Source organism: Myotis yumanensis, unplaced genomic scaffold (genome assembly GCF_028538775.1).
Source record: "Myotis yumanensis isolate MYYU_CA2020_CCGP unplaced genomic scaffold, mMyoYum1.0.hap1 SCAF_10, whole genome shotgun sequence".
In the NCBI taxonomy this organism is placed as follows: domain Eukaryota; kingdom Metazoa; phylum Chordata; class Mammalia; order Chiroptera; family Vespertilionidae; genus Myotis; species Myotis yumanensis.
In genome coordinates, this window is record NW_027223761.1 from 27722121 (window position 1) to 27737427 (window position 15307).

Sequence of the window (15307 nt, forward strand, 5' to 3'; positions counted from 1 at the left end):
CAAACAAAAGCTGAGAGATTGGAAAAGTGAATGTGGGTTTCAGTGAACAGAAGTACTTTAGAACAGGCTGGGATTTGAAATGTATGTGAAGGAAAAGGAGGAGATAAAAATGGAGAGGTAGGCAGAGACCCATCGCAGAGGTCTTTAATATCACACCTTGAGATTTGGACTTTATCTTGTAAGCGCCGAGGAAGTACAGAAAGGTTTTTTCTTAGCAAAATATTCTTTACTGAAATAATCTCCCAGAATTTCCCCTCAGACTCAATCTACTAAGCTAAAATTGCTGTCATCCATAGGTAACTTCAAGTTCCTTTTAAATTAGAGAATGCTTTAAAAACCACATTAGCCCACCAAGCCAGAAGCTGCTTATGTTATCAACCACTGCAAAATGAATGCATAGATCTTGATGTTTGATTCATCATATTTTAGACACACGTGAACATTTTCAGGCAACTATCTTTTCTAATCAGTGGATCCTATTAGGAGAGAATGATGCAAATCAGAAGAGTTATATTCCTTCTCCTTCAGTCTACTGTCTTCAATTAGTCTTTTCCCACATGATTAACAGTGCAGTCCATATTCTTGGATACAAAGATTTCTTGGACAGCAGTTACTAGGGAAAGTTTATAATTTCCAGGCTCTAATTATTCATATTTTCACAGAAACATGGGTTTCCTTTCTGTTCAGCCATTGTGCTGCAAGTTACAGTGATGTCTGCATTCCCCAAGGTATAAAATTAAAAATGAGGGTATGAACCAAATCTTGACTTTCACAGTTCAACAGTAGGAGCTTGCCTGATGGGAAGGAAGAACTTCTCGTTATCTAAATATTCGGGAATTATTTTCTGCATTGCTAACTAGACAAGGTAATCCCTAATAGAATTCCTGTGTTCGACAGGGAAAGCCAATCTATTAAAAAAATGGCTTACCTTGCCTTGCTTTCTGGAAAGGCATGCTGACAAAGCTACTGGAAATACACAACATTTCTATACTATTCTTCTTAATGGCATTCTTCTGAATGGAATTTCTCTCCTCCATCCTCAATATGATATACTTACTAAAGCAGCATATTATTTGAGTCTCAATTTTACCAGCCAGTAAATTGAGGATTCCAAAATAGATATCATCTCTAGATACCTACTGTGTGCTACACACTCTACCAAGTAATTTAATTAGACTATATCATTCAATTTCACAACAATATTATGATGTAGGTAATACTAATATCCATTTTTAGTGACAAACTGAAGCTTAGAAACATTGCATATATCTCATTCAATATCACAGATTCCAGTAAACAGTGGAACTCCAACTCAAACTAAACTAGTATGGCTTCAAAGATTGTGCTCTTAAACCCTATGTTTTTACACTCTCTTCCTGCCTTAGGCACAATAAAGATATTGAAAGGAAGATAAAAATAATGTCAATAATGAAGTAGAAAAGTATGGCTCATTACTCACAGGAGAGCATCGTTTATTTGGCCTCCCCCATAATCTGTTAGGTTTAATTTGCCATGTACACAAGTAATGTGATCAAGAGGCAACTGGTATTAGAAGGAATATTTTGGATTCAGTCATACATGGGTTGGAATCCCATTTCCACTAGTGATTGGCTTACTAAACACTTACACAAGTCCTCATAAGTTTGATGGTTGCCAGATTAAAGGAGGTGGGGTGGGGTAGCTAAAAATGGTGAAGGGATTACAAAGTACAAATTGCCAGTTATAAAAATAGCCACAGGGATATAAAGTACAGCATAGGGAGTTTGGTTAATAAGAGTGTAATAACTGTATAGTGTCAGATGGGTACTAGACCATTAAGGTGATCACTTCCTATGTTACATAAAAATCAAATTACTGTGCATCTGAAACTAATATCTTGTATGTCAACTGTAATTGAAACATTTAAAAAATTAATTAGAAATAAAGGAACAGGGCTTTTAAATAGTTCCAAGTAGCTCTGAGAGTTAAGTGGCAACTCCATTTTGGAGCATGGGAAAGTGTATTAGGTCTTTAGCTCAGTTTCTCCATCACTGCTTAAAGGAGAAAGTTGAGTGGGTAGAACTGAGGAGAGGTCTTCTAGGTTCCACAGCTGAACTCATTACTGAGCTGCTCTAAAGATGAGATGTTCTTTGTGTCTGTGAGTGTGAGCTCCTCTCATGCTCCAGCACAATGCCTCTCCTCTTCCTTCTATATCCCTGCAAAGGTCCCGTGCAGGGCACAGCTCCTCACACAAATTCACATGCATATAACTTGGATAAAATTTTAAAAGAACATCTGTGTCCCTTCCTTTTTGGTGGCTTCAACTGCATGAGCAACTCAGACCTCACATCCTCATATTTCCCGTTTTAAATGATGCCACAAAAGCACTGCTTACTCTTTTCTGGGCATCTATCAGTTGCACAACAGCAACAACAGCAATGTTAATAATAGAAGCTGCCATTTGCTTGTGCCAGACAACCAGAAAGATCCTGTTGAGAAAAGTTAAATAAATCTGCAGACTGCCAAGATGTTGAAGAGGCACATGGGCACTCATCCTCTTCCCAGATGCCTTCCCCACAGTGCTGTGATGGGTGGGGAGAAAGCAGAAGAATATTTTCCATTAACAGAATGGAGCTATTATCTATCTTCTTAAAGGCTCTTATTTTTTTCCCCTGAAACAATGATGAGCAGAGAAACTGCAAATAGATGCATGCCAGTAGAGTTATCTGAAAATCAGGCAATATTTAAAAATTGGAAGAAGATAGAAGTCTTTGTTTCTGACCATTCTTTGCACCTGATAGGTGAATAATATGCATAGGGCAAACTATTACCCTCTGTCTACATATCTGCAAGTCCCTGAGGCACAGAGGAAAGAATAGAATAAATTAACTTGTAAAAAGTCATTTCCCTTTAAGAAAAGTTAAAAGATCCTCAGGAACTTTTAAAAAAATATATATTTTATTGATTTTTTACAGAAAGGAAGGAAGAGAGATAGAGAGTTAGAAACATCGATGAGAGAGAAACATCCATCAGCTGCCTCTTGCACACCCCCTACTGGGGATGTGCCCGCAATCAAGGTACATGCCATTGACCAGAATCGAATCCGGGACCCCCCAGTCTGCAGACCGACACTCCATCCACTGAGCCAAACCAGTTAGGGCAATCCTCAGGAACTTTTAAAAAGAAAGTCCTTTTCATGACTTTTATTTCCTCATAATTTTAAGCTTCAAAAAGTATCACTTCTTATTACAAATAATTTATACTATATTTACTGTAGAAAAAATAGAAAATTCAGGTAATCAAAATAGAAAAAATAACTACTGGAAGCCATATTGAAAATGCATAATGCTGGTAAACTTGTTGCTATTATTAATTTCCCAGAATATTCTTGACCAGATATTTAATACACTTTACAAAGCCTTGGGGACTGTGAGAAGTTCAATGGTTATGTGCATTTATTAAATAATATTTACATTCCAAAATGAACCCATTTTGGAAACCAATGGGGAAACGGTCAAGGTCTGTTATTTTTATAATATCAGCATGTTTTTAAACTATTTTTTAATACAACACTATGGTCTACGGCCCGCGGGCCGGATCCGGCCCATTTGAAATGAATAAAACTAAAAAAAAAAAAAGACCGTACCCTTTTATGTAATGATGTTTACTTTGAATTTATATTAGTTCACACAAACACTCTATCCATGCTTTTGTTCCGGCCCTCCGGTCCAGTTTAAGAACCCATTGTGGCCCTTGAGACAAAAAGTTTGCCCACCCCTGGTAGCTTATAGCTTGACTAATTTTATCCAACTATCCAACTCTCACTGTCTGATTCACTAGGCACTGGTTATAGGTACCTGATGTCTATACAATTGTATTTACACAATTTCTATCTCATGTAATATACAAATAGGAAAATGCAGTAAAATTAGCTGTCTGATCTATACCACCACAAATAACCATCTTGATTTATATGCAGTTGAAACTACTAATAAAAGTGACTAATTGAGAAGTCTTATATTAAAGAAAGCAATTTACAGCAAAAAAATTATCATTTTACTACATACATTGAAAAAATTATTCTAACAAAGTAATAACAAAGGATTTTCTTCTTCTTTCAGCAGAACACAAGAGTTAGAGTCACATTGTCCTTGGGTGAGGTTGAAACATCCATGTTTACTCCAACAACAAGAGGGTGAGGACATAGAACAGGCCCAGCTTCTACATCAATCTTGTCCCATAAGAAAATGTTCCCCATACAGCATATATGGATATTAGCCAGTCCCTGGCTCTTGAATGGTTAAGAATTCTCTAAATATAGTAATAAGCACTTCTAAGAATGTTCAAGAGATGCTTTAAAAATACTTGTCTACCAAAAGTGCTTATAATGTGCATGTTATCAAATACACTGAAATACATTTGCCTAATATATGTCTGTGTACACACACACGCATTTTAAAAATGTTTAAAATGCTACATCTAGACCCGGCATTGCCAAAAGGTAGATTCTGCCTCCCAGGAGACATTTGGCAATGTCAGGAGACATTTTTGATCATCATGACTGGGGGTTGGCGTACTAATGCTATCTAGTGGGTAGAGTCCATCGATGCTACTAAGCATTAAGAAACCCCTAACTAGACATAGTCTAATACCTTACATTTAATTTCTACTTAATGTTGCTTGCAAATTTGCTTAATGCCAAGTAAGTAAACAGTGTGATTCACATTTCAGAGGATAATGTTCTGCTGTTTTATGGCAGGTAACATACTTATGGATTTAGTGTAGCTACTTGATTTTACACTTGGAAAGTCTCTCAGAAGACTTTGTGTTGTTTCATTTTGTGTGATGGTTGGCTATGTATATCAGTATGACATGATATCCTTTCAGTTCTCTTAGGCTAAGAAGAGGGCTTTTGCCAGAAGCCCTTTTCTAAAGAGTAGCAAAACCATTTTTCTTACTGATTTCTCATTCATCTCTCTCATTATACATCTTGATATTAAATGTGAAATGAAATCAAAGCTAAGGGAACAGAGACAGAACAAAGGGTAAAAAGACTCAACATAATATGTTATTCAGAAACATATGTTTTCTGATCTTGAATGGGGTTATGAAAAGTTTAAGTTTACTAAAATCTCATCACCATAAAATAAATGGTGTTGTTCATCTTTGAGTTATATGGCAAACACAAGCGGGATTTTTAACTCCAGATAAGCATTTTCTTTAACAAATGATTTCAATAATTTAACTAACGGTACTTGAATTCTGAAAGGCTAAATATCACAAGCAATAAATAAAACCAGTAACTAGGGGAACCAAGGGAAATATTTTTACGATTAAATATAAGCAGATTCTGTATGGCTCAAAAGGGACCACTTAGTTTATCTTGAAATTAAAACAAAGCAAATCAGAGATTTAGTGTGATCATGCCATAGACAGTTACAATGCACTTGCATTTTTCCTTTGTGCCCTACGTCTCAAAGCATCTAGCATGACTAGTCTATGGCAAATAGCATTACTTAATGCTCACTGCTAATTATCTACATGATAAAATAATTCAAACAAGATATGGAATGCATTTTCAGTATTTATCCTATAATTTTTCTATATCCCTTGCACACAATGGACTGAAATATATGTACTTTATCCTCTCCACAAAAAATTTCATACAATTAGAATATTGGTGAAGATGACATACTGCCATTTATGACAACATAGATGGACCTTGAGAATATTATGCTAAGTGAATGAAACAAGTCAGTCAGAAAAAGCCAATATTTTACTCATGTGTCAGATATAAAACTGAAACTCATAGACACAGACAACAGTATGGTAGTTACCAAAGAGAAGAAGGTGGAGGTAGTACAGGGTAAAGAGGGCCAAATATATGGTGATGGAAGATGATGTGACTTCAGGTGGTGGGAACACAATGCAATATACAGGTCATGTATCACAGAAATGTTCACTTGAAACGTACATGATCCTATTAATGTCACCACAATAAATTTAATTAAAAATAATATTGACCACTGTGGAGAACAGTATGGAGTTTCCTCAAAAAATTAAAAATGGAACTCCCAATTGACCCAGTGATCCCACTTCTAAGAAACTAAAAACACCAATCAGAAAGGATATATGCACCCCTATGTGCATAGCAGCACAATTTACCATAGCTAAGATTTGGAAACAGCCTAAGTGCACATCAGCAGGTGAGTGGATTAAAAACCTGTGGTACATCTGCCCAATGGAATACTATGCTGCAGTAAAAAAGAAGGAATTCTTATCATTTGCAACAGCATGGATGGAACTGAGAGCATTATGCTAAGCAAAATAAGCCAGTCAGAGAAAGATAAATATCACATGATCTCACTCATTTATGGAATATAATGAACAACATAAACTGATGAACAAAAACAGATCCAGAGACAGAGAAGCATCGATCAAACTGTCAAACCTCAGAGGGAAAGTAGGGGAGGGTGGGAGTAAGGGGGAGAGACCAACCAAAGGACTTGTATGCATGCATTTAAGCCTAACCAATGGACACAGACAACAGGGGTGGGTTGGGGGTGAGGTCATGAGTGGGAGGAAATGAGGTGATAAGGACACATATGTAATACCTTAATCAATAAAGAAAAAAAATAATAGTATTGGCCAATATTAAATGGAATGGTTTTCATACTGATGGGAGATAGTATCACATGCAAAGAGACCTTGTTATTTTATTTTAATTTTACCTTAAAACAACTTTGCAAGAATTCAAGAATATGCAATGCTCAATCTTAACTTTAACTTTTACATGCGAACTCATGTCCTGCCTATCTCTGTTTTACCTTTCCCTCTGACCTTGACTTTCTCCTTTATTTCTAATGTTTCTTGTTTCAGGTAATAAAACAGAATGTAAGCATTAATTCAACCAACCTCTTACTAAGCAGAGAAGAAGATATAGTCAAATCAACAAGTCATAAGAAATGAAAATTAATTTTTCCTAGGCTGCCACCAATTCATCCCCAAGTCTAAAGTCAATGTTCTACCTCAATTCTTTATAATGTAAAAAGAATAAGAACATTAGATTAGATTATCTGGTTAAATATCACACTAATATATCAATAACTGATTTATAACAAGCAACCAGAGGTGCTTGGTCAAAGTTTAGCTTCATGGACCCTCCCCGAGATATTCTGATTGACCAGGTCTAGGTTGGTGGCCCAGGAATCTGGGTTCTAATAGGAAATCCATGTATTACTTTGAGAAACTCAGGCAAGGGTTTATAATGCAGGCTTTGTGAAATACAACTGGCATTTTATTCTCAGTTCTAATACTGACTGTAGCATTGCAAAAGTTACTTCGCTTGGCTAAGCTTTATTTTGCTATTTATAAAATAGAAGTAATAGTATTTATCTTTGTTGTTTATTCTTAATATATTAAAATATTTATTTAAAAGACCTGACACATAATTAACACATAATAAATGGTGTATCATTACTGGTAGTACCCATTATTATCAACACTATCATCATCACCATTTTTGTCCCCATTAATTCCTGTATACTCATTTTAGGGAAGCACAGCAGTGCTAGAGGACATAATGAGAAACCTTTACATGTACTTGTTTTTTCACTTTAGAAAACCTAATTAAAATCCAATGCACTGCAATGAAGGCATGTGTTCTGAGTTACCATTAAGTTTCTTTGCTTTTGGCAAGAATTCTCCAGCTCCATGTGGTAATTCTCATGCTGCTCAGAGGCAGTACTTGGCTCTTTTATGTATCTTTTTAAAAAACAAACCAATTAATTTTTATTTCATAAATGAAATTTGCTTCATTGATAATATAAAATATGGAAACAACAGTGCACATATTTTTTGTTGTCTTCCTTGTTGAATAATTTACATGTTACATTTTGAACTGTTTTTGAAAGGATTGGCTGCCTTATACAGGCAGTGCAAAGTAACACATAGAACAAGTTGGTGTAAAATAACCAGGATCATTTAAAAATGTATTATCTAATTTCAGAAATCTTTTTACATGAAGGAAAGGAAACCGGAGCTTTGCTTCAAAAGTTGGCATTTAAGCCATCCTCTCTCTCATTGAATAACAGACAAAATGACTACATCATCACATTTCCATATTTTTATGCTGTACTATAAGAAGTGTCAAGTGTGATATCTCAGACTCAGGAAAAAACACAATATGGTAATTTTAGGCCAATAAAACTTATGGGGAAATACACAGAAATATTCAATTTCGCATGACAAGCATTCTCGCTTGCATTGATATATATGTATACAGTGGCACACTGGCATTGCCCAATCAATTTAATTTGTACCCAGGTGGAAAGATGTCTCCAATTAATAAGACAGCTGATTTCACCAAATAGCATCAAGTGTAAACACTACATTTATTGCAAATAGAAGGATGCTCATAATAGAATCTTACAAACACTAAACTGGCTTCTATTATCAGGACCAGGAATGATAATGCTCCTAATAAACCAGTATTAGAACCAAATCCCAAGCACACCAATAAACCTGCTGCCAGAGTTATTTAATGTGCTTTAATTCAAGGAGCATGTGGCTCTAATCTAGATTCTGTGGGCACAGCAGACTGTTAACTCCAATAGTCCTGTATGATGCTACCCCGAATAGCTGATAATTGGGGCAGGTCAGTTCTTCAGGCTTTATCTCTCATTAGCACTAAAAAGGCACACTCCAAACTATGACAGAGAAAGACTCAATCTTGCTCTATTAGAAACATTAAAGGGAGGACAAATGAAGCTCTATTTTCAGAGGGAGGAAGCCAATTATACAATAATCAAACGTATCCATTTTGGGGAGCTACATCCCCCAGCGAGACATAGTGCATCAACTCAACCCACAATACTACTAGAAAAAGAGTTTCCCTTCTCTCTGAAACTCTCTCCCCACCCCACTCCCCCAAAAGGGCTAAGGTTACCTTTCTCACAGTGGCTTCCTGTGAATCCAGAAGGACAGACACATTTGTTAGGCGCCACGCATGTTCCACCATATCTGCAGCCCTCTTCGCAGAATGCTGTTGCAAAAGAATGAGGAATTTCTATTAGATAAAATGGGAATAAGAAAACTCATGGTAAATGGCATAAGCATTGAAATCATTCCTTCTTTGTTGCATAGGGAATACATAGTTGTGTTGACATATTTAAAAGTTTTGGCCATGAAAAGAAATAATACTTACTTCACTAATTTACATAACGTCAGTTGTGGTAATGGAGGTAAAGTGCACTGGGCTGGAATGTGCTAAATGGTAACTAGTATGAGCAGCTATTACTGTTGCTATTGCGACTTATTATTGACATATTCGAAATCAAATAGGATAGACCTAGTAACTAGAAAGAGTAGGATTGGGATAAAAGCAAAGCCAGGCATTTTAAATACTCATTTTGTAACCCCCGCCCCCTTTTTTGTCTAAACATATTTATTACAATAAAAACATTTTTACATCAACTTTAAAATAGGTGGACAGGTATAATTTTGATAACATAATAAATTCAACCACTTATTTTTTTAAAAGAATTATTTTTCTTTAATCCTCAAGGTAGGAACTTTTTTAAAAAATATATTTTTTATTGATTTTTCACAGAGAGAAAGGGAGAGGGATAGAGAGCTAGAAACATCGATGAGAGAGAAACATCGATCAGCTGCCTCCTGCACACTCCCCACTGGGGACGTGCCCGCAACCAAGGTACATGCCCCTGACCAGAATCGAACCTGGGACCCCTGAGTCCGCAGGCCGATGCTCTATCCACTGAGCCAAACCGGCTAGGGCCAACCACTTATTTTTTTAAAAAATGTAAGATGTTTCCAATATTTCTGTACCAAAAGTAATGCCTTTCCAGTATAGCTAGAATGTTTAGTACACCCCAAATTATCCCTTTAGGGAAAAGGGCTCAATGTGAAAATACAGTTTTAGAGAGTGTGGAGTTTGTTAAGCCTTTTGACAAGCATTGCAAAGTTATGCAACTCCCTCCCAGTGCTACCCTGCTAGCCTTCCCACGATGGGTAAGTTCCCCTCGTTACACACCCGAATGGCATAGCATAGCCCCATGCACAGCTCCATACACCTCTCCTTGGTAGTATTAAGTATTATTGTTTATTTATGTATGAATGCTTATCATTTCCTGTCTCACCCGTTGGGATTGTACGGCCCATAAGGATAAGTCACATACTTCTTTTTTTGCACCCCATCGTACATACAAAGCATTAGTAGCTGAGTGCATGGTAGATACTCAAAACATATTTGCCTAATGAATTAACTTATATTCTGCAGGTTGTTCTGACAGAAAAACTCTTCCTCCAACAACTCTGCAGCACTTCCATCCAGAACAACTTACTATGCAACCTTGCTGGATAACCGATAATTTAGTGTACTACCGCCGCAAAATGTCTCATTAAGGAAGACGATTGCAACTTGTTAACCCAGGGTTTCTTTTATTCACAGAAGAGCTAGGTGAGAAATTATTTTATTTTTAATTGCAGTTAGAAAATGTCAGCCTGGAAAAATGTCATGGTTATATTTTGCCATCATCACATAAATAATATAGGTTTAACTTCAAAAAAGCCTCTGAACATCTTTAGGTAGTTGAACGCTAGTTCAAAGACACAGAAATTCTCACAATATTGTCATTTTTCACATCATTTAATATCTACTATATGATTTAACATTTTGGAGCTTAGCAATTAATTGTGAGTTCCTTTGCTCCTGCCAACGGACAGATAATGGGTACCTTAGTATTCAAATACCATTTCCTCTTTCCAGCATTTAACTACCATGAGCCTATGTATACACACACACACACACACACACACACACACACACACACACACACAGTCTTGCCCCCAAAATTGCACCTTGTGGGCTCTGGTGATGGACCTTTCAAAAGTGTAGCTCCATATCAAAGTTAATAAGAGCACAGTAAACAGTAAAGTGTTTTTGAAGCTAAAAGTGACAAAAAGCTATAAAGGAAAGTTTCAAGTGGCACCAAAAGAAAACAGAGGTTTGGAAGCAGGAAGTTCAGCATGGGTTTCTTCAGTAATGTAGTCAAAGCAGCACTTGATCTAGATTTGTGTGTGAGCATACATTCAAACATGCATACTCACACACGTGTGCACGCACAGATTGTAGAACTTGTTAGGAGACTTGGTGTTGTTTCATGATACATGTGTGCTCTTGATTTATGCAACCCTTAAACAGAAACGATAATAGGAGGTTTTTGAAGAAAGCATAAGATGCCTGTGATGTCCTATGAATGTAAAGATGTGACAATGTATACCCCTATGTTCATAGCAGCACAATTCACCATAGCTAAGATTTGGAAACAGCCTAAATGCCCATCAGCAGATGAGTGGATTAGAAAACTGTGGTACATCTACACAATGGAATACTACACTTTTGTAAAAAAGAAGGAATTCTTACCACTTGCAACAGCATGGATGGAACTGGTGAGCATTATACTAAGTGAAATAAGCCAGTTGGAGAAAGAAAAATACCACATGATCTCACTCATTTGTGGAATATAAACAACATTATAAATTGATGAACAAAAATAGATATAGAGGCAAAGAAGCATTGAACAAACTGTCAAACTACAGAGGGAAGTTTGGGGAGGGTGAGGAGGGGGGGTAAGAGATCAACTGAAGGACTTGTATGCATGCATATAAGCATAATCAATGGATGCAGGGGTTAAGGGCATGTGCCGGGGTAGGGTAGGGGAGACCAGGGGAAGGTCAATGGGGAAAAAAAGGAGACATATGTCCTACTATTTGTAATACTTTAAACAATAAAATAAAAATCTAAAAAGGAACATACCTAATAAATGGGGTGTTACGAGGATGAAATGAGTTAACATTTGCCAGTGACTTTAAATTGTGTTTGGTGCATAGTGTTATAATGTGCTTTTTGAAATAAAACTAATTATAATGATAGCAATGTTATTATGACTGTGCATCATGGACCCAGAATAAATTGTCCATCTAATACTCAGATAATTAAACCCAGCCTGAAGGTGTCCATTTTCACCAAGACAAGTTGCTATGACCTTGTGATTGATGCTTGCTTTAGTTTCTAATGAAGGCAGTTGTAGCCCTTATCCTGGAACTATCAGAGAGCTGTTACTGTTTCCATTGTACACACACCGTAAAGTAGGGGCCCAAAAATCAAGTCGCCTCTAAGGCTACACAGGTAGTACAATGCAGGTTTATCTGCAATCTAATATTCACATAGGCAGGCTTCTTCCTTTTTTGAATAGCTTCATAAGAGCTAAGGAAACTGAATACAAGTTTAAAAAAACAACAATGTGTCACCCTAGCTGATTTGACTCAGTGGATAGACCAATCGGCCTGTGGTCTGAAGGGTCCCAGGTTCAATGCCGGTCAAGGGCACATGCCTTGGGTTGCAGGCTCTATCCCCAGTGTGGGACATGTAGGAGGCAGCTGATCAATGATTCTCTCTCATCATTGATGTTTCTATCTCTCTCTCTTCTTCTCTGAATTCATATACACACACACACACACACACACATATATGAAAAACAATGTGTCAAATTGCACATGTGACATTAAAAAAGGCAGGTAGGGAACTGTTCAAGTTCATGCACTTGTAATCTAACCTCCATTATGATATGAGCCTAGCGATATTTCACCTAATCTAGGCATATACTATTTTTAATGGAATGGATCTCAAGTAAAGAAGAAACTCATTGCCTACATGCACCTTACATAAAACAACAAAGTAATTTCAAAAAAAAATACCAAAAAAAGAAGAAGAAGAAGCATATCATTGCAAATTTAAACTACTGTGGGGAAATCAAGATCAACGCACATTTCTTTTGGATACCTCATAAAACATCTAAGTGTACTGTTGTATCTGAGTCTAAAGCTTGTGGATAGATCATGTGTATCTGGGTAGGTTCTTATTGGTCATTTAGGAACCTAGCAGTTCAAAGAAAAGGACTCTGATCCTCTGAGCACCTGTAATTTGCACAGCATTACTTGGCAGATGGCATGACCCAAACAAGTCCCCACAGCTTTTCTTTCTAGCGTATGAGGAGATGGGGTGGTAGAAACTACCTGGTCCAAAGCCTTGCTCTGTATGTAATAGGTCTGTGACCTACAGCAAATTATTTCACCTCTCTGGACCATAGTTTTCTCAAAAGCAAAACAGTAATGATAATAAGTATAACACCCAGGCTGTGCAGGTTAAATTAAATTACGACGGAAATGACCCAGGCACAGGCACTGCCAGTGGAATGTGCTCAAAAGCTACATGTGATTATTGTTATTTATCAATAGGACTCTGCTTTTCCGAATAACAATATCACTGTGCACTAGTTTCTGTTCTAGATTCTGCAGATGCAGTGGTGAGTCAGACAGCAAAGATCCCTGTGCTATGGAACTTATTCTACTAGTTCAGTGAGGGCACATTACCACTCCTTCTTGGACTTGATGGCCTTCACAGTGTCATGGGGCTTGCAATGGAACTTGCCCCCTCTGTAGACTCAGGAAAACTCAGGCATCCTGGTATGCTGCTCCCTTGTCAACCAATTTCCAGATTCCCAAGTATGGCTTGAATAGATTGTAGATACACAATAAGATTACAAACCTGAATCTGCCATTGGTTATTAACTTACACCCCAGGGAGATAATGGATGGGGTCAACTCTAAAATGGCTTGATTTCTATTCCTGAAAGGACTCTTCGCATTGTGTAAGAAAATAAAATCACAGAACTCAAAATTAAGGGAGAGATAATTCACAGAAAGACTACTTTTTTATATTCAATTTTCTCAGCATGAGAAATGACACTCGGAGGTTAAGGGAAACAAAATGAGAAGGTGGGTTTGCACATGTCAAGCATGTGGATGCCCAGTATTCCCATCATGTGCTCAGCTGGACAAGAATAGTTTTATACTAACAAAAAGTAATAGCCCTTCAAGTTCTAAACACTTTGCATGATCTTCTCAAAGATTTACTGGCATGTGTTTAGTTCCAAGGGACACCCTGTATCCTGATAAAATAAGAAACATACATGTTTCAGCCATCAGTTAGAAGGAAATCCTGCTTTTCACACTGCTTTCCTTGAGGAAGCTTTTTCCTTCAGATCATTTCTGACCTCTCTGCCAGCTTTGCTCATTCTGCCACTGGGGAGGTAGGGGAGATTATTCTATTGATAACTCTGGAAAATTCTATATCAGGCTGATGCGAGTCAGATGGGAAAAGCAGGAGGATGGGCTGGGAAGTGCCATATGATGAACATTTCTAGTTTATTTTGGACACTGAGGTATCGGGTGTGAATTACATTGTTAAAATAACTATCAGGATGTAAATAAACGCTGTTCACTATGCATAGTTACAGGGTGTCATGAACCAAAGATTGTAATTAATTTGATTATGTGCACCCAAAATCCCAAGGGAGGAGAAGATATTTACAATTTGGTCATGCCTAGCAAAACTCCATGCCCACCCCACTTCTTGACTTCAGATGGCATCAAGTTTCCCTCCTTCCATGGGATTGGTCTTCATTCTGTGTTCATTCTTAGCAAACTAGCTTGGTTTATAGACTTAAACTTATGTTTCCCCATCCAGCTCTGTCAATAATAGAAGCATCACCTCCATATTTGCTTTTTGGTTTATTGCTCACCTTGTTCAGAATATATTTACCATAGTTGCCTGAAATATTTTGATTGTCACAAGAGGCGTGTGGGGTCAGTGTGTTACTGGCATTTGGTGGGCAGAGGACCAGGATGTTGCTAAACATCTTACAACGCACAGGACAGCCCTGCATAACAAAGAATTGCCTGGCTTAAAATGTCAAAAGTGTTGAGGCTGAGAAACTCAGAACTTTACATAATTAAGTCTACTGAGTAGCTTCAGGAGCAAAACTATGTGATTTTAATCCCTTTTCCACCACCCCTTAAATTCTCCCCCCAAACACAGTTTAAAATATAGAGAAAAGGTCAGAGTGAAAAGCATCCAGATGGTTAGTCTTGTATACAAAACCAAACAGCCAAATGTCTGCAATGATCACTTTTCATATCTCCATTCTGGTCTTAAGCAAAAAATATAGTGCATAGTTTAATATTTAATCATTACCCCCCACCCCCAAATTACCTTACGGCTCTACTAACCATTTCCACTCTACTTTTCAATAGTAACAACAACAACAGTAGTAATGGTGATTCCATTTATCAAAGGCCCTTTAAGTGCTGTATAGACAGAATACTCCATTTCACCCTTACAGTAACTCCGTGCATTATTCATTCGTGTCGTCCTCATTGTCAAAAGAGAAAGATGGCTTCGAGAAGT

General features: G+C 37.2%; 1 protein-coding gene across 2 annotated transcripts in view; it reads right to left on the reverse strand.

Moving 5' to 3' along the window:
- The window catches only part of NELL1 (neural EGFL like 1), a 683273-nt gene that overhangs the window by 159949 nt on the left and 508017 nt on the right, over positions 1 to 15307 (reverse strand). For both annotated transcript variants that reach the window (XM_070428154.1, XM_070428155.1), the window contains exon 15: positions 8927 to 9022. In XM_070428154.1, coding sequence (XP_070284255.1) covers positions 8927 to 9022 — 96 coding nt within the window. The remainder of the gene's footprint in view (positions 1 to 8926; positions 9023 to 15307) is intronic.